The sequence below is a fragment of the Theropithecus gelada genome, chromosome 18 (genome assembly GCF_003255815.1).
Source record: "Theropithecus gelada isolate Dixy chromosome 18, Tgel_1.0, whole genome shotgun sequence".
Lineage (NCBI taxonomy): Eukaryota > Metazoa > Chordata > Mammalia > Primates > Cercopithecidae > Theropithecus > Theropithecus gelada.
Window position 1 is genome coordinate 16,390,620 of NC_037686.1, and position 25,015 is coordinate 16,415,634.

Genomic DNA, 25,015 nt, shown 5'->3' on the forward strand with positions numbered 1-25,015 from the left:
ATGCTCAATAAACTAAATTTGTTTCAGCCAGATTGTTCTCTTGGAAATGTTTGTTTACCTAAAAACAGTCTTCAAAATACTGTTGAATGCTGGATGTTGAATGCTGAATACTGAAATCTTACTTGAACATTGGAAATAATTATCCATATTCAGAAGTTTCCCTACTTGACCAAAAAAAAAAAAAAATTATTTTCTTTCAAGGCCTAGTTCAAATGCCATTCTCTCCCAGGAAGCCTTCCTTAAATATCACTGCGGAGACTGGGTGCAGTGGCTCATGCCTGTAATGCCAACACTTTGAGAAGTCAAGGCAGGAGGATCACTTGAGCCCAGGAGTTCAAGGTTGCAATGAGCTATGACCACACCACTGCACTTCAGCCTGTGCGACAGAGCAAGACCCTGTCTCTAAAAACAACAACAAAATATCACCATGGGACATGACAGTAGCTGCTCCTGGACTCCAACAGCAGCCACACCCACTTGTCATAGGGGCATGAGGCATTGTACGTATGTTGTCTCTCTGCCACCCTCTATAAACTCTCAACCTCCTTATCTCCATCCAAACACCAAACTTTGCCCAAATAAAACCTCTCAAATATTTATTAAATGAATAAGAAAACTAATAAAATATCTCATTCCACACGTTGCTACCATAATTCTTTTAATGTAAAATATAATCTGAATCCAAATAGCTTCAAGTTATTATATTTTACCTTAAAATAATTATGGTTCTTTAGTTTAAAAATGTGAAATGAAAACTTTTTCATTTATATTACTATGGGTTGGTTAATTAGGGCAGATTGAGAAATAAGTAATTTTTAACTACATTTTGTTTTTTACTTGTGGCACAAGAAAATATATTTTGCAGCCGGGCGCGGTGGCTCACGCCTGTAATCCCAGGACTTTGGGAGGCCGAGGCGGGCAGATCACGAGATCAGGAGATACAGACCATCCTGGCTAACATGGTGAAACCTTGTCTGTACTAAAAATACAAAACAATTAGCCAAGCGTGGTGGTGGGCGCCTGTAGTCCCAGCTACTCGGGAGGCTGAGGCAGGAGAATGGCATGAACCCAGGAGGCGGAGCTTGAAGTGAGCTGAGATAGTGCCACTGTACTCCAGCCTGGGTGACAGAGCGAGACTTTGTCTCAAAAAGAAAAGAAAAAAAAAAAAATATATATATATATATATATATATATATTTGCCTGTTTTTTGAACATTTAACTGAAGTATTTCCATCATTTGGGACAAGTATTTAAAAGAAAAAAACTGGATGAAGTCATTTTATTTCCCCATCCTTGCCCTTCTGGTAATGGTGCTGCCTTGAATATGTATGTGGCTTTTTTTAATAACTAAACACAAACAGGAGAGAGACTAAATAGTCCAAAAACTACAAAATCTAGTGACAAAGCTAAAGATCAGAGAAAATACAGAAAATAACAACAAAATGGGATGATTTCTCTTCTGTGGTGTAAAAAAATGCAATACACAATGACTTTATACATGAAAGACCTGATCTAACCCGAATGAGCAAAGTCCATTTTAAAATGGACTTTCAAGGTGGGGCATGGTGGCTCACACCTGTAATCCCAGCACTTTGGGAGGCCGAGGTGTGCGGATCACCTGAGGTCAGGAATTCGAGACCAGCCTGGCTAACATAGTGAAACCTCGTGTCCACTACAAATACAAAAATTAGCCAGGCATTGTAGTGTGCGCCTGTACTCCCAGCTACCCAGGAGGCTGAGGCAGGAGAATCACTTGAACCCAGGAGGCAGAGGCTGCAGTGAGCCAAGGTCGCGCCACTGCACTCCAGCCTGGGTCACAGAGCAAGACTCCGTCTCAAAAAATACATAAAATGGACTTTCATATCACATTGGAATTATATAAATGCTTCAATGAAAATCAGTACTCTTTTCAAAACAGGGAAACAATGTTTACACATAAAAATCAACTAATCTTCTAAAAACTTCTACTCCATAAAACTATAACTTGAAAAATATCAAAAGAGGTCATGCTGAAAGACATAAAAATATAAATCTATTTTTTGTTGAAATTAAAATGACTACCTTGAATACAATCATCCACTGAAGAAGTACCTCTGATCATTTTATCTATATATCTACATCTATATAATTTACATTCATTATACTGGAGGATATAAAATATATAGCTCAGAGTGCCATGTATTAAATGACGAATAAAAAAGATAATATCAGGGATGTTGTGAGACATAACTAGCAAATTGTGCATGCTTTTAAAAAACATTAAAATTTCAGAGGCCAGGCACGGTGGCTCATGTCTGTAATCCCAGCACTTTGAGAGGCCGAGGCGGGCGGATCACGAGGTCAGGAGTTCAAGATCATCCTGGCCAACATGGTGAAACCCTGTCTCTACTAAAAATACAAAAAAAAAATAGCTGGGCATGGTGGCGCATGCCTGTAATCCAGCTACTCAGGAGACCGAGGCAGGGGAATTGCTTGAACCGGGACCCACGAGGCAGAGGTTGCAGTGAGCAGAGATCGCGCCACTGCACTCCAGCCTGGGATACAGAGTAAGACTCCGTCTCAAAAAAAAAAAAAAAAAAAATTAAAATTTCAGAGAAGAGCATTGTTATTATGGACTAGAGTAATCTATAGTTGAATGAAAAGATGTTGCACTTGAGTTGGATCTTAAAGAACAAGGAACATTTTTTTTTATTGCTAAATATAAACCCAATAAAACAAACACTTCTAACATAGAGTGCCAAAAATACTAGTCCTGAGGGAAGATAGTTTCAGAATTATGGTCAGTGAGAACTCTAGCAAGGTGAGAAGTTTTCATCTGCCAGTTATGGAGTGGCAATCGTGTGGCAGGCACCAGCTAGGTGCTGGAGAAAAAGGGGTAAGTAGGACAGACAGTCTTTGTTTTTACAGAGCTTGCTGTCTAGCAAGGAAAATGGAAAATAAAACAATTCCTATTGAAAGAGTAACACTGATCAAAGGGAGACTTCAGAAGAGTAAGAGGAGAGGGATATTTATTTGGAAAAAATAAAATAATTACATTTAAAAATTTAGAAAAGAGTACAAGTCACAAAGACCTAGAGTCAAACAAAACAGGAAAGAAGCCAGCAGAACTACAGAATGTGTTTTGCACTCTCCTGCAAATGAGAATGAAGTGAGGCAATGAGGAAGATTAATTTTAATCAAACCGAGTAAAATCTTCATCAGAGGGTATAATTGGATTTGCATCACTTCTGATTGAATTGTCCAATGGGTTCCTCACCTTATGGTAATGGCCTTACGAGAAAAACAGAGTCAATGAAGTAAATGGTAACTAGGGTTGAGCCACATATGATCTAGAAAGGGCCACCTGTGGCCAAGGTCAAGGGAGGAGTCTTGGGAAGGTCTGTGCCACAAAGAATAAGGCGCAGAACTGGATGACACATTAGAGTTAATCCACTCTGAGTGCTTGAGAGAGCTTCAGGGTATGACGCTTGCCTGTCTTCTAGACTTTGGCAGAAGTGGGCTGGGCATGGTGGCTCACGCTTGTCATCCCAGCACTTTGGGAGGCCAAGGCAGGCAGATCACCTGAGGTCAGGAGTTCCAGACCAACCTGGCCAACATGGCGAAACCCTGTCTCTACTAAAAACACAAAAATTAGCTGGATGAGGTGGTACTTGCCTGTAATCCCAGCTAGTCGGGAGGCTGAGGCAGGAGAATTGCTTGAACTGGGAGGCAGAGGTTGCAATGAGCCGAGATCATGCCACTGCACTCCAGCCTGGGCAACGCAGAGAGACTCTGTCTCAAAAATTAAAATAAAATAAAATAAAATAGACTTTGGCGGAAGTGAAAGTGAGCAATAAATCACTTAGTCTCATAGCCACACTGTCTCACCTATTGGACTCTTCAATCTTGCTGCCTGGAAGAAAGCTTGGACCAAAGACAGAAGCTCGCTCTCCAGTGCCCTGTAAAACACACCTGAATAGGGGCAACTGTTGTGGCCTGTACCTTTGCTTGCTCTTCCTGTCCCTTCTAACACCTGAGGAGGCTGGGCCTGCTCAGAGAGAGAAACGGAAACAGGAAGCATTACATTAAAGAGTGGCTAGTGCTATGGTAGAGAAAGTGCAAGGTGATCCGAAAACACGTAAGAACATTTAGCCTAGTCTTAGAGAAGTTAAGGAGAAGTTTCTGAAAACTACATGTAAAAGACTAGAAAAAGTGATTTCCTACCTTGGAAACAACATATGCTAAGACCCAAAAGCATGAGAAAAGGTCACTGTTGCTGCACAGAGTGTAGAAGGAAGGAAGGAAGGAATAGCTAACAGAGGAAGCAGCTGAAGTGAGTAGACACACAGGTCATAAAGTCAGTCAACTTAGAGTTTAGATTATACCCTAAGGCACTGAATGCTTCTGTTAAGGATGTGACAATTCCAATTTGTGTTTCAGAAGCATCTAACTACTCTGTGGAATATTCCATGGACGTAAAAGAAGGAACATAAGAGTGGAGGCAGGACTGGGTGCCATGGCTCACACCTGTAATCCCAGCACTTTTGGAGGCCAAGGCAGGCGGATCCTGAGGTCAGAAGTTCGAGACCAGCCTGGTCAACATGGTGAAACACTGTCTCTACTAAAAATACAAAAATTAGCTGGGCATGGTGGCATGTACCTATAATCCCAGCTTCTTGGGAGGTTGGGGCAGGAGAATCACTTGAACCCAGGAGGCAAAGTTGCAGTGAGCTAAGATTGGCCGTTGCACTCCACCTGGGTGACAGAGCAAGACTCTGCCTCAAAAAAAAAAAAAAAAAAAAAAAAAAAAGCGTGAAGGCAGTGTGGTCAGCCAAGAAGTTGTGGTAATCAATGGGAAAGATGGCTATGGCCTATTTTAGCATAATGGTAGGGGGCCATAGGAAGAGAAACAAAGTAGAGTGATATGAAGAGATAGGACTGACTATCTATAGCCTGAACACACCCAATTTCAGCTAATCTTGGAAGCTAAGCAGGGTCAAGCCTGGTTAGTACTTGAATGGGAGAACTAATCAACAAAATATATTTGGAGAAAGAGGAAGTACAATGACTCCAAAATTTGGTCTTGGGAAATTGAGTGAATTGATGATGTATTTTTGGTGATGAACTGAAAGAACGAGGACAAGAAAAGAGAAGGAAAAAAACAACAGCAAAAAAGGGAGATTTCTTTGTTGTGGAATGGAAACTCCTGCTCTACATCAATCCCACTCTACCCTTGAACTTCTGAATAGAAGACAATGAAGATTTAAACACCACCTGAACTACAACAGCCAAGCTAATGTAATTGTCCTCAACAAATTCTACCTTACATTGTAGATCTGGTTATAAATCTGCAAATCTTCTCTTGTTCCTAGATCAAATGTTCAGGGGTCAACACTGAATTATTGATATTCATTCCAGACTGTTTATTGTTTTTTCCTGGTTTTTTTCTTTTTTTTTTTTTTGAGATGGAGTTTGGCTCTGTCACCCAGGCTGCAATGCAATGGCATGATCTTGGCTCACTGTAACACCCCTGCCTCCTGGGTTTAAGCGATTCTCCTGCCTCAGGATCGAGTAGCTGGGATTACAGGCACATGCCACAACATTCGGCTAATTTTTGTATTTTTTAGTAGAGATGGGGTTTCGCCATGTTGGGCAGGCTGGTCTCGAACTCCTGACCGCAGGTGATCCGCCACCTCAGCCTCCCAAAAGTGCTGGGATTACAGGCATGAGCCACCATGCCAACCTGTTTATTGGTTAAGAACACACTCTGGAGCCAGGGTGCCCAGAGCCAAATGTTAACTCTGATTTTTACAAGCTCTGTGACCTTAAGTAAGTTATATAAGCTCCCTGTGCCTCAGTTAACTTATCTGTTAAATGGAAAGAATAGTTGTATATACTGTATAGGGCTGTTATTAGGCACAAATAAGTTAATACAGATGCTCCCCAACTTACAATATTGTTATATCCCAATAAATCCACCATAAACTGAAAATGTCACTTTCACACTATTGTAAAGTTGAAAAATTGTAAGTTGAACTATTGTAAGTTAGGGACTGTCTACACGTCAACTACACAGGACGATGTACAAAAAAAGGATATATGTGTTTGCTTTATACTAGATAATATAAATTGTAGAGTATTGACATGTTTTATATTAGAAAGAGCATGGGACACTGGTGGTACCTGGCAGACTAGGCTGATGGGACCATCTCTTCAATCACAATCCATAAAGACACCGAATAAATCGGTAAAATAACATAGTGCAGAGTTTGAAAGAATAAAATCCCCAGATATGCTAGAAAGAAAGAAACAAACACAAGGCAAGGCTGATGCAACAGGCCTAACCAGTGATGCCTGGTAGTAAGGTCAAGCATAGAGGTGGGTGTCAGACAGAACATACACCCAGAGGATTAACAGATGAGCCCGGTCGGACACAGTGGCTCACGCCTGTTAATCCCAGCACTTTGGGAGGCCGAGGCAGATGGATTGCCTGAGCTTAGGAGTTTGAAACCAGCCTGGGTGACATGATAAAACCCCGTCTTTACTAAAAATACAAAAGTATTACCCAGGTGTGGCGGTGTGTGCTTGTAGTCCCAGCTACTTGGGAGGCTGAGACAGGGGAATCGCTTGAACCCGGGAGGTGGAGCTTGCAGTGAGCCAAGATCACGCCACTGCACTCCAGCCTGGGCAACAGAGCGAGACTCTGTCTCCAAAAAACAAACAAACAAAAAACCACCACCACAACAACAAAAACAGATGAGGCTTTACAGCTACATGAATGGAAGGTATGTGGCTTTGGCCTCCCAAATCAAGTGGGTAAGGCCTGGTAAGGGGGCAGACCCCTAGTGACAGTGGGAGTAGAACACTGCCCTTGTGCTCAGGGATGCAGGGAAGAACACTTTCTTGCCTAAGCTCTGGGTGAGAAACCTGAGAAACTGAAGCCCTTAGCTTGTAGCATGCCTAGATATGAAATCCAAATTTAAAACTAGTAGCCCAGAAGCAGAGAAACCTTTACAGCCTCAACAGCAACACACACAAAACTACTCTATACGGACACCTCCAAACCCAAGAAGCAGGAAAAACAAAAACAAAACAAAATCAAACAAACAAACCACAAGCTCCACTGAAGATGAGCTCTCCATAAAGCCCATCTTGTGATGACCCATTGTGATGGACATTCAGCAGAAAAAACAAAAGACTTAGCTGTGCAACAACTTCACGTATAAAAACGTTCTGAAAAAAAGGCTTTCAATTAATATGTCTGAAGTTATTAGAAATAAAATTAGAAATGCATGTAATGTAAAAGAACATGTCACTATGGGGAAAAATAACAACTTTTTAAAACCACCACCTAAAATTTCTAGAATTATAAAATACAGTCACTAAGATTAGAAAGTAGAAAGTCAAAAGATTAAACAGAAAAACGGACTAAATTGAGAAAGAAACTAAAGCTAGAAAATAGATCTGAGAAAAGTACTCAGAATGCAACAGAAAGAAATGGAATGAGAAATGAGGTAGGAGGATAGAACGAGAAGGCCCAACATATGTCTATTAAGAGTTCTGGCAGGAGAGAATATAAAGAATGATGAAGTAAAATTGGAAGACATAATAGCTAAAAAATTTTCTAACTTAAAGATAACAAATGAGTCCTTGAATTAAACAACAGAGTTTCAAGCAAGCTATAGAACAACAAAATCCAAAACCAGAGACAGAATAAAACTGCAGAATACCAAAAACAAAGTGAAAATCTTTGCAGTAACAAGAGGGGAGAGAAACAAAACAAAACAAAACAAAAAAAAACCAGAGAGATTACTTGTAATCCCAGCACTGTGGGAGACTGAGGCGGATCATCTGAGGTCAGGAGTTCGAGACCAGCCTGGCCAACATGGTGAAACCCCGTCTCTATGTAAAAAGACCAAAAATTTAAAAATTAGCCAGGCGTAGTGGCGGGCGCACCTGTAATCCCAGCTACTCAGGAGGCTGAGGCAGGAGAATCGCTTGGACCCAGGAGGCAGAGGTTGCAGTGAGCCGAGATCGCGCCACTGCACTTCAGCCTGGGCAACGGCGAAACTCTGTCTCAAAAAGAAAAAAGAAAATATCAGAAGTCAGAAGAAGTTGCAATCGCATCTTCAAAATGCTAGTGGAAGATAACTATAACCCAGTGAGGGTGAAATAAAGATTTAGATAAGGTAGAAATTCTTCTACTCACAGACCCCCATTGAAAGAACTACTCAAAGATTTGCCTCAGGAAAAAAAAAAAAAAAAGGCAGAATTCAGGGGAGAGGAGTAGGATATAAAAATCAGTGGCATTAACTGTGGAATCCCTCTTGGCAAAAGAATGCAAAATATGCCACAGTTTTGATGGTTTGTTCCCTATTTCATGTCTCTGAAAGGTCTCTTTGACTTGTACAATCTTCAAATTTACTAACTTGACAGAAATTTATTACTTGTTTCTCCCTGAGTTTGAGAGATCTAAGGTATAAATGTAAGCTAGACAAGTAGGACATTCGTTTCATTCACTCATTCATCACACAGAGAGAGAGAGAGAAAGAGAGACAGCCAGAGAGAGAGAGGAGAGAGAGACCCCCATCACATGCCAAGTTTTGTTGAGGTACCACAGATAATCAGCAAACAGGTAAAAATCCCTGCCCTAAAGTTTATATCCTGGTGGGAAAGGCAGGCAATCAACTACACACGCTCACAGGAAGTCTGATAAGTAACAAAGAGAAACTACGGCAAGGTAGAGGGGTAACAAGTGCTGAGGGGAGGTGAACTTCAGAGGATGAGGTATCAGCTAAGGGTCTCAGCAGGCAAGAGCTGGCCTGCTCAAAGGTAACTGAGGTCCAGGCACAGTGGCTCATGCTTGTAATCCTAGTACTTTGGAAGGCTGAAGCGGGTGGATCACTTGAGGTCAGGAGTTCGAGGCTAGCCTGCCCAACATGGTGAAACTCCATCTCTACTAAAAATATAAAAGTTAGCCGGGCATGGTGGCGGGCGCCTGTGATCCCACCTACTCAGTAGGCTGAGGCAGGAGAATCGCTTGAATCTGGGGGGCGGAGATTGCAGTGAGCCGAGATTCACCACTGCCTTCAGCCTAGGCAACAGAGAGAGACACCTGTCTCAAAAAAAAAGAAGAAGAAGAAAGAAAGAAAGAAAAAACGTTAACTGAGAAGAATTTGAAAAAGAGATTGCTCGCAAAGGTGAGGAGGGTTGAAGTAATAGAGACTGCCATGCAGGACACAGTTAACACCCTGGCACCGGGGAGAGGACGGTATTGCTAAGCCCAGCAAGAGCTGGAGTCTAGAACAGGACAGTGGCCAGGTAGAGGAACCCGGCAGCACTGTGGAACCACAGTCCGGCTGGAGGGAATGAAGATAAAGCCCTGAAACGATCTGGACAGAGCCTCCAATTTGCTGAATCCAATCACAAGTCCGACGGCCAAGAAGCCCCAGGGCTGAGGCTGCAGTACACAGAGCAGGACAGAGCGAACCAGGAGAAGCAAACCAGCGCAGGAGGCCAGGAAAAGTCTCCATGTGCAGGCACCTTTTGAAGAAAGGACTAGGGAAGGAAGGAAGAGAGTGACTACGCCACTCAGGAGAAAAGGCTTCCAGAAGAGCGGCTCATGAAAAGCCCCAGGCAGGCATAGGGGCATAGGCCATTGAGAATGAACAGTGCTAAGTAATATAATATTCCAGCCTGCAACTAATAATCAAAATAACCTAACCACTGTCCTTCCCAAAGCTATCACTGCTGATAAAAATATATGTTGGTTCAACTGAAGTAAAGGGATGCCATAGGTACACTTGGACAGATACAGAATACTTATGGTCCATTTACTCTAATATTAACATTTCCTCACATTCCCTGGAAATATAGAAACTGAATCTTGGAATCGACTAAAGGAAACTAACATGTCATTAAAATAGTTAATCATGGCCGGGCGTGGTGGCTCACGCCTGTAATCCCAGCTTTTTGGGAGGCCGAGGCCGGCAGATCATGAGGTCAGGAGATGGAGACCATGCTGGCTAACACAGTGAAACCCCGTCTCTACTAAAAATACAAAAAAAATTAGCCGGGTGTGGTGGCAGGTGCCTGTAGTCCCAGCTACTCGGGAGGCTGAGGCAAGAGAATGGCATGAACCCAGGAGGCGGGGCTTGCAGTGAGCGAGATCACACCACTGCACTCCAGCCTGGGAGGCAGAGCAAGACTCCATCTCGGGAAAAAAAAAAAAAGTTAATCATAAACTCACAAATAACTACATCATTTATACTTTAGTGAAGTCATTTATATATGCATCATGGCTGAAGTCTAAGCATCTGTTAAGAGTTTAAGAAAACATAATTTGTTAATTTACACAAGAATAGGCACCTTTTTCTCAATGCTTGTTTGATTTGTAGGCTTTTGTTTGTTTGTTTGTTTGTTTTTTGAGACACAGTCTCCCTCTGTCGCCCAGGGTGGAGTGCAATGGCACTCAGGTCACTGCAATATCAGCCTTCCGGGTTCAAGCAATTCTCCTGCCTCAGCCTCTCGAGTAGATGGTTACAGGCATGTGCCACCATGCCCAGCTAATTTTTGTATCTTTAGTAGAAACAGGGTTTCACCATGTTGACCATGCTTGTCTTGAACTCCTGACCTCAGGTGATCCACCCACCTTGGCCTCCCAAAGTGCTAAGATTACAGGTGTGAGCCACTGTGCCTGGCCTTGTGGGCTATTTATAGTCAACTCCTGATAACTCATAATAGAGAATGAAGACATAAAAAGTTATTATTGAAAGGAAGATTAATAATCAGCTAGACAAGATCATATATACGTTTGTAGAATCATAAAAGGCCAAGGCCTGAAAACAATCAACTTATTTATTTTAGGGATGAGGGCAGTGAAACTCGCAAGAGTTAAAAGTATTGTTCAAAGTAACAGTCAGTAAGTGGAAGAGTAAGGATTCAAGCCTAAGACATTCTGTGTGTGTGTGTGTGAGAGAGAGAGAGAGAGACAGAGTCTTGCTCTGTCACCCAGGCTAGGGTGCGCCGGCACAATCTCGGCTCACTGCAACCTCTGTCTCCTGGGTTCAAGCGATTCTCCTGCCTCAGCCTCCCAAGTAGCTGGGGTTACAAGCACATGCCACCACATGTGGCTAATTTTTATATTTTTAGTAGAGACAGGGTTTCATAATGTTGGCCGGGCTGGTCTTGAACTCCTGACCTCATGTGATCCACGTGCCTCGGCCTCACAAAGTGCTGGGATTACAGGCATGAGCCACCATGCCCGGCCTCAAGCTTTAGACATTCTGACTCCAAAACCCAAGTCTTCTGGGATTCATAAGTTGAATTCTCATTTTGTAGCCAAAATTAATTTACAGGCCAAAAACATTAACTTTAAATTTATTTTTTTAAAAAAGAATAAAAACATTAATCTCTAAAGCAGGCATCCTCTGTGAGTAGAAACTTTAAAATGCCCTTTTAGAATTTCAAAATAGTTTTATCAAGTATAACTCTGAATTCAAAACCAAAAACTATTTAAAAATGAAGTCAAACAAAACTACAACGGGTCAATACCTATGTGTTAAAGAGTGATTTTAGGGATAGTGCTTGTTTGTTTACCTTTAGCCATGTCACACTCCTTAATCATTTTGAGAAAGTTGGAAATTTCCCTATCTAGTCGCTGTTGGCATGACTGTGCTTTCTGCAAAAAAAGAAAAGACAAAATTAAAACAAACTAATAAAAGATTTTTACATTACTTATGCTTTAATGTTTCTACCAAAACTTTCAGTACATAGATTGATACACCATAAAAGAGACATATGTCTTACAGAGAAAAAAAAGGTGAGAGAAAATTTCCTTGTAAACTGAATATAACATTTAGTTAATCAAGTATAAAGTAAAAATAAATATTTTTAAGTTTTAAATACATTCAACATCTGTTGTGTAGATACCATACAATTGCATCAGTTACTATCTCATTACGCCATGTATATCTGAGGAATTAAAATTCTCTGATTTATTAACACTTTTAATAGGTCTGATGAAATTCATCAAGAAGTTATAAAATGCATTTCTTAAAAATGTATTTTAAAAACTGTTTTGTTCAAAAAAACAAAAAATCCAGATGGTCCTAACATTTGGAAACCACAAACTGATTCTCGTTCAGCAATCTAAGTGCATACAGCCCCCACATCATCAGACCAAAAAGGACATTTTCTTAGTGTGTCAAAGCTTCTGAAAATAAGGTAAAGTCAATTATAGAAAGCATTCTTCCTTGTAATTTGAAAGTTCTACATTTTTAGATCCCTAAAGGCAAAAAAAAAAAAAAAAAACCCATAAATACAGAATTTCATGATGAAAGTTGCATCCCATCTTAGTGCAGATTTAGAAATCCAAAATGAAAGATGAGTCAAATCCATGTATTATATTAAAAATGTCATTTTGAAGGTAGTTTTATATACCATTTCCCTTTAAAGAGGTGGGAAGAATAAGCAAGGAAATTATCACTGTAAATTTGCTTGGTTATCAAAATAGAAAATATTTATTCTGAGAATCTTGACCTTATAAACAGTAAAATCACATTCTTTTAGGTAGAGGTAGTATCTTTAGCCTTATGAAACTTCCCTACTTTACACTCCTAATCTCAGCTAACCTATCACAAAACATTTTGCACCCCCAAAATCAAAGTTACTATACATCAGTATGTCAGGGTGGCATAGGTAAATAGTAAATACTCTTTTCTCCTGTTTCACCTTATAAATTTTTTAGTGCTTACAAAGCTCAACTCAACCACAGTAGAATTATTCATGTTATCACATTAGTGACAGGCAATGTTCTCTTCAAAATTTGTATTACTCTTTGTTTTGAGGGCTCTAACAATACCTATGTATAATTCACTTGGTGGGGAGAGCGGGGAGAATACCTACACCTAAAACACCATATATGCCTGATAAGTTTTCCAGACACAGCCTGTGATTACAGGTTGAGGGGCAGGGAAAAAGTTTATCTAGAGGCACCGAAACATGCACTGCAACCAAATGCATCACTCATGATTTATTAATAGAAAATCATCATTCTTGCTCTATACATATTTAATAATATGCTTATGTGCAAGTCAATGATACTGTTTTATCCTCTCCTTTCTATGATGAAAGTAAGCTGGAGGCATAAAAGTAAGCAATGGCTTCAATTGCAGACTATGAATCTGTCCTGAAGTTATAATTAAAGGCAGGAAACACCTTCTGTAGCATCATCTTCAAATACATGAATCACATTTATCTTCCCTTGAATCATATTTTCATCTAACAGTTACTAAAAAGTTTCCTTGATCGATGATTTACTTGTTTTAAAGGGTACATAACAGGTCAGCTGGAGAAGATTCAATCTACACATACTGTTTTAAGTTGGGTACAAACTATGTCTTTTGTTCTAAACAATTTAGTGCTTTTTAACTGATACTAAAAAGAACAGAGGTTATTAATATAATAAAACGTAATATGGTCTCCCATTTGCTTAGTTGCTACTAGTTATATTTTGAAAAACTAAAAATCAATTTATGAAAGTTAATTCTTATTAATATTTTGCAGAGTCCAACATGGTTTCTCATTCTTGACTTCTATGCCACTGACATTATGTCAGGAACTGATATGATTTAGTTGTGTTTGCACCCAAATCTCACCTTGAATTGTAGCTCCAATAATCCCCACGTTTTGTGGGAGGAACCTGGTGAGAGGTAATTGAATCATAGGGGTGGGCTTTTCCTGTGCTGTTCTCATGATAGTGAATAAATCTCATAGGATCTGATGGTTTTATAAAGGGGAGTTCCCCTGTAAAAGCTCTCTTGCCTGCTGCCATGTAAGACATGCCTTTGCTCCCTCTTCGCCTTCCGCCAAGATTGTGAGGTCTCTCCAGTCATGTGGAACTGTGAATCAATTAAACCTCTTTCCTTTATAAATTACCCAGTCTCGGGTATGTCTTTATTTGTAGCATGAGAACGAACTAATACAGGGACTCTTTTTAAGTTTTAATTTCTATTTATTTATTCTACATAAATGGAATCTCACTATGAGCGATGTTATAATACCTAAAGTTTAACAGTATTTTAACTTTGCCCAAGTTATATGGAGAAAGCACACAAGAACAAGGATTAAACCCATTGGTACAGGGGCCTAGGGGATCAGAAGTTACCCCAGGTGAGCACCTGTGCCACATTTACAACACAGGTCTCCTGCTTAGAAACCAAAATTTTAGCTGTTGGTTTTGTGAGTTAAGCTAATGTTAAATTACCTTATGATCCCTAACCTACAGGGCAGCTCGAAAATGCATATCAAGGGGATGAATAGCTAGAGAGGAATGCATAGGCTAGGAGAGAAGTAATTAATTCCAGGTTATTTGCTGCAGAAAATCCACATTTGGTTAATTAAGCACAGAAGCAGATTGCCACCTACTCAGCAATAAAAACGAAGAAACTACTAATACACACAACATTACGGTGAAAAAAGACACCTAAGAGCACATACTGTATGATTCCATTTACACGAAATTCTAGAACAGGAAAACTGACCATGCTTGTAATGCCATTGTCACTATATCAGTGTCATTAGGTCAGTGGTTGCCAGTGATGGAAGTGGAGGGTATTATCTGGGAAGAGCAGCAGGGAACAACATTTTGACATAATGAAAATATTCTCAAGGCCGGGCGCGGTGGCTCAAGCCTGTAATCCCAGCACTTTGGGAGACCGAGACGGGCGGATCACGAGGTCAGGAGATCGAGACCATCCTGGCTAACACGGTGAAACCCCGTCTCTACTAAAAAATACAAAAAACTAGCCGGGCGAGGTGGCGGGCGCCTGTAGTCCCAGCTACTCGGGAGGCTGAGGCAGGAGAATGGCATAAACCCGGGAGGCGGAGCTTGCAGTGAGCTGAGATCCGGCCACTGCACTCCAGCCTGGGCGACAGAGCGAGACTCCGTCTCAAAAAAAAAAAAAAAAAAAAGAAAATATTCTCTATCTTGATAGGAGTGGTGGTTACACAGACAATATACGTTTGTCAGAATACATCAAGTTGAAGACATAAAGTGAATTCCTTTTTTCTGCAAACATTATATTTCAGTAATAATTCAAACTTTAAAAATAATAGATTGTAGAACTCTAATCACTTTCTTCTTTGCAGAAAATGGCCACTATTACAAGTAGTGGTGTCCTAGCACTTATCTTTCAGTCTTGCTAACTCCAGCCAAATCCACTTCAAAGATAGCCTCATACTCTGGCCAGGTATGGTGGCTCACTCATGTAATCCCAGCACTTTGGGAGGCTGAGGCGAAAGAATCAGTTGAGCCCAGCATTTCAAGACCTCCCTTGCAACATAACGAGACCTAATCTCTACAAAGAAACAACAGCAACAAAAATTACCCAGGCTTGGTGGCACATGCCTATAGTCCCAGCTACTTAAGACGCTGAGGCAGAAGGATCACTTGAGCCCAGGTGGTCAATTCTGCAGTGAGCTGTGATCACACCACTGCACTCCAGCCTGGATGACAAAGTGACACCCTGTCTCAAAAAGAAAAAAAAAACAACCCATACTCTATCTTTCTTAAGTCAACCCAAAAGCACATTTATTCTTTCTGACATCTGGCGATTATTATGCCCCTGTTGCCTAACTTTCTTAGTATTTCACTTTGCAATATGTATTTACGTAAAGTAAAATAAAAAACAAAAAAATGAAAGGATATATAGAGAAAAGTAATTCCCCTTCACACACCTGACAATCTTATTTTGCACCTTTCTCAGCTGCAGCAACAAGTGCTAATTTCTCATCTTTCCTGAATGATCTAAATCTTCACAAATATATATGTGTACATCCCTGTTTTTTCTCCCAAGTAGTATCATATTTGATACATCATTTTATGCCTTGTCCTTTTCACTTAACTGTATATCTTAAATATATCAGTATATATACATCTGCCTCATTCTTGCATGGATGTACCAATCTTTATTAACTCCACATTGATGTACATGCAACTTTCTGCACATTTATTTTAGTTGGGAATCAGTTATTCTTTTTTTGTTGTTGTTTTTGAGAGAGTCTGGCTCTATGGTCCTATCGCCCAGGCTGGAGTGCAGTGGTGCGATCTCAGCTCACCGCAACCTCCGCCTCGCACGTTCAAGCGATTCTCGTGCCTCAGCCCCCTGAGTGGTTGGGATTACAGACGTGCACCACCATGCCTGGCTAATTTTTGTATTTTTAGATGCAGGGTTTCGCCATGTTGGCTAGGCTTGTCTTGAACTCTTGGCCTCATGGGATCTGCCCGCCTTGGGAATCATTTATTCTTAAATCAGAAAAGCCTTATATTATTTTCTCATTTGATTAAACTCGAGCATCATTTGTTTTTTTTTTTTTTTTTTTTTTTGAGACAGGGTCTCACTCTGTCAACCAGGCTGGAGTGCAGTGGTGTGATCTTGGCTCACCGCAACCTCCACCTCCTGGGCTCAGGTGATCCTCCCACCTCAGCCTCCCAAGTAGCTGGGACTACAGGCATGGGCCACCATCTCCAGCTAATTTTTGTATTTTTAGTAGAGACGGGGTTTTGCCATGTTGCCCAGACTGGAGTGCAGTGGTGTGACCACAGCTTGCTGCAGCCTCAGCCTCAAAATTAAAAAAAAAAAAAAAAAAAAAAAAAAAAACTATTTTTAAGATGGGGATTTGCCATGTTGCCCAGGATAGTCTCGAACTCCTGGGCTCAAGCAATCCACCCACCTCAGCCTCCCAAAGTACTGGGATTACAGACGTGAGACACCATGCCTGGCCTGCTCATCACTTCTTGTAACACAGAAGCAGTTCAGATCCTACAGAATCAAGACATCTTCAACAAATAAAACCCCCACTTTGCTAGTACCACCCAGAGCATCTAAGAGCCTATCCCAGCGCTGTCCAGTAGAACTTTCTATGATGCTGGAAATATTCATTATCTTCGCTGTCCACTGTGGTAGCCACATGTGGCTACTGAGCACTTGAAATGTGGCTGATACGTAGCTAAATATAGTTAAAATGAGTAAGTGAATTTTTTTTTTAGTCGTCTCCCTCTTTTGCCCAGACTGGAGTGCAGCGGCACAATCTCAGCTCACTGCAACCTGTGCGCCCCGCCCCACCGGGTTCAAGCGATTTTCTTGCCTCAGCCTCCTGAGTAGCTGGGAATACAGGCACCCACCACCATGCCTAATTTTTGTATTTTTAGTAGAGAGGGAGTTTCACCATGTTGGCCAGGCTGGTCTCAAACTCCTGACCTCAAGTGATCCACCCATCTCAGCCTCCCAAAGTGCTGGGATTACAGGCATGAGCCTCTGTGCCCAGCTGAATAACTGAATTTTTAAATTTTAATTAATTTAAATGTAAATAGCCACATGTGTAAATAGCCACAGGATATTTAATAGCTATCATGTTGGACAGTGCAGTTCTATAACAATACTGTGCTTGACTAATTTCCAATTTTTATTTCTGAAATATTTTCAAGTTGCTATTACAGCAACAACTACGAGGTCAATAATTCTAGGATTTGTCTTATACAATCATATTGTATAAGACAATGTTCACTGAAAAATGTTTGTACTGAAAAACTGACTCACTCTTTCTTTCTAAGAGACAGGGACTCACTATATTGCTCAGGCTGAACTCAAACCTCTGGGCACAAGTGATCCTCCCACCTCAGCCTTTCGCTAATTTCTTATAGGTCTGTGTACTAATCCAAAAGCATGTTAAGGAAATAAAATCAGTTTTGTTGTTAATTCAGATGATTTTAGAGTATATCAGTCCTGGAATTCCTAATTCCCCTTAGAATGTCCATAGGTACCAAGAATAGACCTTTCCATAAATTGGCCCCTGAATTTCACTGGAACTTAAGAACTCAAGAATGAAGGGCATCCTGGAGCCAGTCTACTAACAAGCTATAATTCAACACACTTCAAAGCTCATTTCAGATTTTACCTATTTTGAACCAGTCTCCAGATGTTAAGACAGAATCAAGATTCACAGAATTGGCCAGGCGTGGTGGCTCATGCCTGTAATCCGAGCACTTTGGGAGGCTGAAGCGGGAGGATCACTTGAGGTCAGGAGCTTGAGACCAGCCTGGCCTACATGGTGAAACCCCATCTCTACTAAAATTACAAAAATTAGCCGGGTGTGGTGTTGTGGGCCTGTAATCCCAGATACTCGGGAGGCTGAGGCGAGAGGATCACTTGAACCCGCGAGGTAGAAGTTGCAGTGAGCCATGATCACACCACTGCACTTCAGCCTGTGCAACAGAGAAAGACTCTGTCTCAAAAAAAAAAAAAAAGAAAAAAGAAAAGAAAGGAAAAGAAAAAAAAGATTTACAGAATTAGCATTCAAACTCTGTTGGAGAGGAGCATGCAAAAGCTAAACGTGCTTAATACTATAGTGCTCAAACTCTCATTGACTTTAGGTGCAATAAAATCTAAAAGGCAAAACCTTCATGGTTTTAAAGTTAACATGTGAACAAAACATTAAAATAAGGAATAAACTGACAGATATAGTCGAGGTTGATGACCTGAAAATTTGAAAATTATGCTAAAGAATAAATCTTTTTAATGGTATGTAAGTTAGTATGCCTTTATTTTACCTGTAACTTCCATTTAAAAACTTTTTAAATTATCATAATCCTAGGAAAGCTATTAGTATGCTTTGTAAATCCTTCTAGGTTTTATCATTTACCTCTTATTGAGGATAGGTAAATAGGGAAGGATTTCTTTTCAATTAGGGAATACCAACTGAAAGTTAAAATATTTAGCATCTTTATTTTTTTTTTACTTCTTTAATGTAATTTTGGCCATATATGTTAAATCTTCCATATTTTCCCAGTTTTAATGTTATTTAAATGCTGTAGTAGATGTTACTTTTGCAAAGTCCACTGATCTGAAAATTTTGTTTATGGTTCTCGCATACACACTAGGCTTTAAACCAGAGGTAGTATGGTAAAGGAGTTGTCAGCAATTCCGGGGAATGTCTTCAACAAACATGGGAGAGTTCAACTTCTTTAATGTTCCGTCATAAATTAACATTGGGATTGAAAGAGTCAAAATACCTTTTATATTTAAATGTATAGGTCCCTAAGTTGATAAAACTCCTTAGGTATTAGGGAATTTAACTTCATTAAAAATGTTGAACTAGAAACATTCAAATCTTGCCACCAACTCATTTAATTTATAAAGACAAAAAAAAAAATTAAATTTAGTAGGCAAATTCATATATCCTGACATAATTATTCAGACTGAAACTCATCATCATTCCATAGTTCTAATTTTTCCAAACTCAATTCCCATTCTCTTAGATACAAGATGTAAATAAAAGGTACAGCCAGAAAATTGATGACCTCTCAAAACACCTATTTCATTTCGATTACCTATGCTGATAATCCTCTGGGGATAAGGCACTGGTGTCACTTCAGATGACTTCTCCATTCATTCTTGATGCCTTACCTTATCTCTCAGCAACCAAGCTACAGATTACAAGTGGTTTTAAAGGAAACCTACCGACCAGGAAAGGTATCACTATGGTTGCATTATTTAAACTCTGAAATCTGCAGTGAAGTCATAAAGGGCAGCAAGTCAAGCTATGCATGCTCCCCGTCCTGGCAGCAATTTTCAAACAGAATGACAGTCTGTTAACAGCAATGTAAAAAGCTTCACCTAAAAAAGTACAGTGCCTTTAAGGCACATGTCCATCTCATCAGAGCATATCTACAAAGGCATTTGACAGTATTACCATGACAGACATAAACTACCAACACAACGTAAGTCAGCAAAGAACAATACTATTTCTATTGTTAGAAATCATAATTTCAAAACCTTACATCTTAAAAAAAAAAAGTTCTTAATAAAACTTGTATGACATAGATAGCTATAAAGGTCAGGTTACATTTTCCTATTTACCTCTAAGGATTTCTTCAAGTCTACGGCAGAAACCATATCTTCCTCCTCCTCATCAGTCAGCTGGTCCTGGGAACAGTAGTGAGTGCTGTAAGCAGAATGTTCTTCTATTGCTTCCAGCCAGTCCTGAAATCATGCAAGGATTTAAATGAGAGTGAAAAGCACTTTTATTCCAAAGAGATAATATTACAATGATATGATAAGCATAAAATTTACCTAGTGAAATAAATATTATGGCCTCAAAAAGGAAAGCGAAGCAACCAATAATGAAACAGCAATGTAGGTCTCTTGTTCGTGATATGTCTGGATAAAAGCTTTTCCTAGTACTTTAAAAAAATCATCTATAAGTTTACACATTCATGAATGTTAATATTCAAACACATTACAGAAATTAAATAACGAGAGAAAACTTTGTCACTTAAAATTATAGGTTCTCGTGACTGGGCACTGTGGCTCACACCTGTAATCCCAGCACTTTGGGAGGCCGAGGAGGACGGATCATGAGATCAGGAGATTGAGACTATCCTGGCTAACATGGTGAAACCCCGTCTCTACTAAAAATACAAAAAATTTGCCAGGCGTGGTGGCGGGTGCCTGTAGTCCCAGCGACTGGGGAAGCTAAGGCAGGAGAATGGCATGAACCCAGGAGGCAGAGCTTGCAGTGAGCCGAGATTACGCCACTGCACTCCAGCCTGGGCGACAGAGTGAGACTCTGACTCAAAAAAAAAAAAATTATAGGTTCTCATTTTCAATATTAAGAACCTGTAATTTTATAACTTAACAGAATAAGTTACTATATCATAATGGATCCAGATACACAATTTTACTAACTTACTATCAAATTAGAAGCACAAGAAACTAAGGTCATATTAAAACAGCCAGTACTTGCCCTGATGCTTTAACTTTTACTCTATTTTTAAAATAACAGTGATTTCACAAAAAAGAATGTTTGGCCTAAAAGTACCCTATCTTACTTTTTCCTCATTTTCTTACACTACACTCAGGGTCAAATCTTACCATTTTATGAAATGTTGGGAGAGTCATGAGTTAGACTGTTTAGGGTTCTTTGCAAGGCCAAAGTTTACCACTTTGGAAAATAGATTATTTAACCTCTTACATAGTTTACCAAAAAATCAAGATATGTCTATGAACAATGCTTTGATTTATTTTTTAAAATTTTTTTAATTTTTTTATTTTTTATTATTATACTTTAAGTTCTAGGGTACAGGTGCACAAGGTGCAGGTTTGTTACATATGTATACATGTGCTATGTTGGTGTGCTGCACCCATTAACTCGTCATTTACATTAGGTATTTCTCCTAATGCTATTCCTCCCCCATACCCCCTCCCCACAATAGGCCCTGGTGTGTGATGTTCCCCTTCCTGTGCCCAAGTGATCTCATTGTTCAATTCCCACCTATGAGTGAGAACATTACGGTGTTTGGTTTTCTGTTCTTGCGACAGTTTGCTGAGAATGATGGTTTCCAGCTGCATCCATGTCCGTACAAAGGACACGAACTCATCCTTTTTTATGGCTGCATAGTATTCCATAGTGTGTATGTGCCACATTTTCTTAATCCAGCCTGTCACTGATGGACATTTGGGTTGATTCCAAGTCTTTGCTATTGTGAATAGTGCTGCAATAAACGTATGTGTGCATGTGTCTTTAGAGCAGCATGGTTTATAATCCTCTGGGTATATACCCAGTAATGGGATGGCTGGGTCAAATGGTATTTCTAGTTCTAGATCCTTGAGGAATCACCACACTGTTTTCCACAATGGTTGAACTAGTTTACAGAACACTGCTTTGATTTAAAAGAATAAGAATAGGCCTGCCGCAGTGGATCACACCTGTAATCCCAGCACTTTGGGAGGGCAAGGTGGGCAGATAACGTTCGAGACCAGCCTGGCCAACATGGTGAAACCCCATCTCTACTAAAAATACAAAAGTTAGCCAGGCATGGTGGTACATGCCTGTAATCCCAGCTACTCAGGAGGCTGAGGCAGGAGAATTGCTTGAACCAGAAAGGCAGGGGTTGCAGTGAGCCAGGATCACACCAGTGCACTCCAGCTTGGGTGACAGAGCAAGGGAGGCTCTATCTCAAAAAAAAAATAAATAAATAAATGAAAAAGAAAAGGGCCGGGGGTGGTGGCTCATGCCTGTAATCCCAACACTTTGGGAGGCTGAAGTGGGCGGATCACAAGGTGAGGAGGTCGAGACCAGCCTGATGAACGTGGTGAAACCCCGTCTCTACTAAAAACACAAAAATTAGTGGGGCATGGTGGCATGCACCTGTAATCCCAGCTACTCGGGAGGCTGAAGCGGGAGAATCGCTTGAACTGGGGAGGCAGAGGTTGCAGTGAGCCGAGATCCCACCACTGCACTCCAGCCTGGGTGACAGAGCAACTCTGTCAGAAAGAAAGAAAGAAAGGAAGAAAGGAAGAAAGGAAGGAAGGAAGAAAGGAAGAAGGAAGGAAGGAAGGAAGGAAGGAAGGAAGGAAGGAAGGAAGGAAGGAAGGAAGGAAGGAAGGAAGGAAGGAAGGAAGAAAGGAAGGAAGGAAAGAGAAAGAAAGAGAGAGAAAAGAAAAGAATAGGGATACTCCATTAAGTGACTGTACCATAAGTATTGGTCAAGTAAATCCCAATTTTCTAGCTTGCTGCTGTTGTTTAATTTATCACATAGGAAGGCTGAGTCTGCACTGTAATGAGTATCAGAACACGTGATTTGTAGTCCAGGTTCTGTCACTCACAAGCTGCCTGGCCTTGGGAAATCACTTCAATCTTACAATCCTTAGTTTCCTCACCTATAAGTTAAGGCGTAGACCTGTCATTTACATTAAAAGGATGCCCCTTACATTCAGAGAATTAAAACTGAAAAAGAAATTATGAACAGAAAATATCTGCTGGTACATTTTGATAAATAACTAATTCATATACTAAATTTTAAAAGCTTCATTTAAAAAGTACAATCAGTGCCGGGCGCGGTGGCTCACGCCTGTAATCCCAGCACTTTGGGAGGCCAAGGTGGGCGGATCGCCTGAGCTCAGGAGTTTGAGACTACCCTGGGCAATGTGGTAAAATCCCGTCTCTGCTAAAATACAAAAAAAATTAGCCGGGTGTGTTGGCACGTGCCTGTAGTCCCAGCTACTCGGGAGGCTGAGGCATGAGAATCGCTTGAGCCTGGGAGGCAGGGGTTGCAGTGAGCTGAGATCGCACCACTGCACTCCAGCTTGGGCTACAGAGTGAGACTCTGTCTCAAAAAAACAAATAAATAAAAATTTTTTAAAAAATAAAAAGTACAATCGACAAGATTTTGGATGTTACCATTGAACCTATGTTACATTCTCCGTGTCTTTAAATGTTCTGTACGTTTTAGGAAAGATACATGAATCCATAAGATTACCTCTCTTGACTGTTGAAGGCTATTCTTAGGAACCCGGAAGCCATGAATGGTGTCATCAAAGCATTTAATAAAGAAGAGGCAGCTATCGGTGGATTTTACCTTGGATATAAAGAAGTCAGTAAGACAACATTCATTCACATAAAAGAGGACCCTAAAATTATCTATACATAAAATTTAAAGTACTCACATGACTTAAGGACACCCAGTTGAACACTTAAATATTGATAGACAAAAATCAGAAAAAAATAGATTACAGTGGGAGTATCAAATGCACTGTAGTTTACCTATATCGGGTCTGGCTCTCAACTTCTTAGTTACTCAACATAAATACTCTGGTTCATCAGGTATGTCATTTTTATCCTTTCTTAAGTATAACTTAATATGCACTTGGGTTATAAAATCATTTAGCTACCACAGTTCCCATTTTTTATTACCTTTTTGTTTGAGCTGAATATAAAATAATCAGCAGTAGATAAGGTTGATAAAGAAGGAGAAAAGGGAGAGAGTAAGAAGAATCAGAATTATGGGTTTTAAAATAAAAGTTTGGCATGAAAAGGATTTTAAGTCATTTATGTCAGAGGTTGCAAAATGTTTTGTGAAAAATCAGACCTTGGTGATGACCTTGAGCAGTAGGATATAAATAACTCCCACAAGCTTAACATTCCAATAATGGAACACCAGACATAAATGGGTTAAGAACGGAAAAAGGTAGATTTCTTCAAGACCCTATCAGAGGCCCCCCACCTCTGTAGTTGGTGTAAAGGTGTAGCAACAACACCTTTATCATGTGGAAAACAACTCTAAAACCTGGATACAAAAGAAAAGGCAACCACATGGAGGAACCTGGACCTGAACAAAAGCTGACAGACTCTGACAGGGAGTCACGCTCTCTGGAGGAAAGGGGCCAAGGAGCTGTGGAAGTAAGTTCCCATGCCTCAGGTTTTGCACCTGGGACTAAGCACAGTCCACATGGTGACAGGACAACAGCAAGGGCACATGTGGAAACCCCTGTCTCTGGACATTAGTAAAGCAAACCTGGGAATCCATAAGCACTAAAGAGAACAGGGGAATCCCCCAAGGGAAAGAGACAGAGAGGGGGTCCCCAGATTCTGTCTACTACTCACATCTCTGACTCATGAGCCACACACACATAGAAGCAGCTCATATAAACACAACCTATCTGAACTGAGTCCGGAGCCACTGCCCAAGTCACAGTTCATGATCCAAACCAAGCCAAGAACAGGACTTGCTACAACGGACAATACTTAACAGAGATAAACAACAGAATCCGAAATCTCCAGAACTCAACATTCATAATATTAAGAGTACCATCCAAAATTACCTGACATTCAGGCTGGGTGTGGTGTCTCATGCCTATAATCCCAGCAATTTGGGAGGCTGAGGGAAGAGAATTGCTTGAGGTCAGGAGTTCGAGACCAGCCTAGCCAACATGGCAAAACCCCATCTCTACCAAAAAATACAAAAATTAGCCAGGTATGGTAGCGTTCACCTGTAATCCCAGCTACTCAGGAGGCTGAGGCAGAGAATCGCTTGAACCTGGGAGGTGGAGGTTGCAGTGAGCTGAGATTGTGCCACTGCCCTCCAGCCTGGGTGAGAGAGTGAGACTCCATCTCAAAAAAACAAAAACAAGAACAAAACAAAACAAAACCCAGAATTATCTTACACGTGAAGAAGCATGAAAGTAGAAGACATTCA

At 40.5% G+C, this 25,015-nt stretch overlaps 1 protein-coding gene across 2 annotated transcripts in view; it reads right to left on the reverse strand.

Moving 5' to 3' along the window:
• The window catches only part of OSBPL1A (oxysterol binding protein like 1A), a 225,833-nt gene that overhangs the window by 124,167 nt on the left and 76,651 nt on the right, over positions 1 to 25,015 (reverse strand). Inside the window, exons 12-14 of one of the 2 annotated variants that reach the window (XM_025365016.1) lie at positions 23,300 to 23,398; positions 19,899 to 20,021; positions 11,578 to 11,659 (exon numbers count right to left, since the gene is read on the reverse strand). In XM_025365016.1, coding sequence (XP_025220801.1) covers positions 11,578 to 11,659; positions 19,899 to 20,021; positions 23,300 to 23,398 — 304 coding nt within the window. Of the gene's footprint in view, positions 1 to 11,577; positions 11,660 to 19,369; positions 19,439 to 19,898; positions 20,022 to 23,299; positions 23,399 to 25,015 lie in introns of those variants that run through there. The other variant, XM_025365017.1, reaches the window with a different exon arrangement.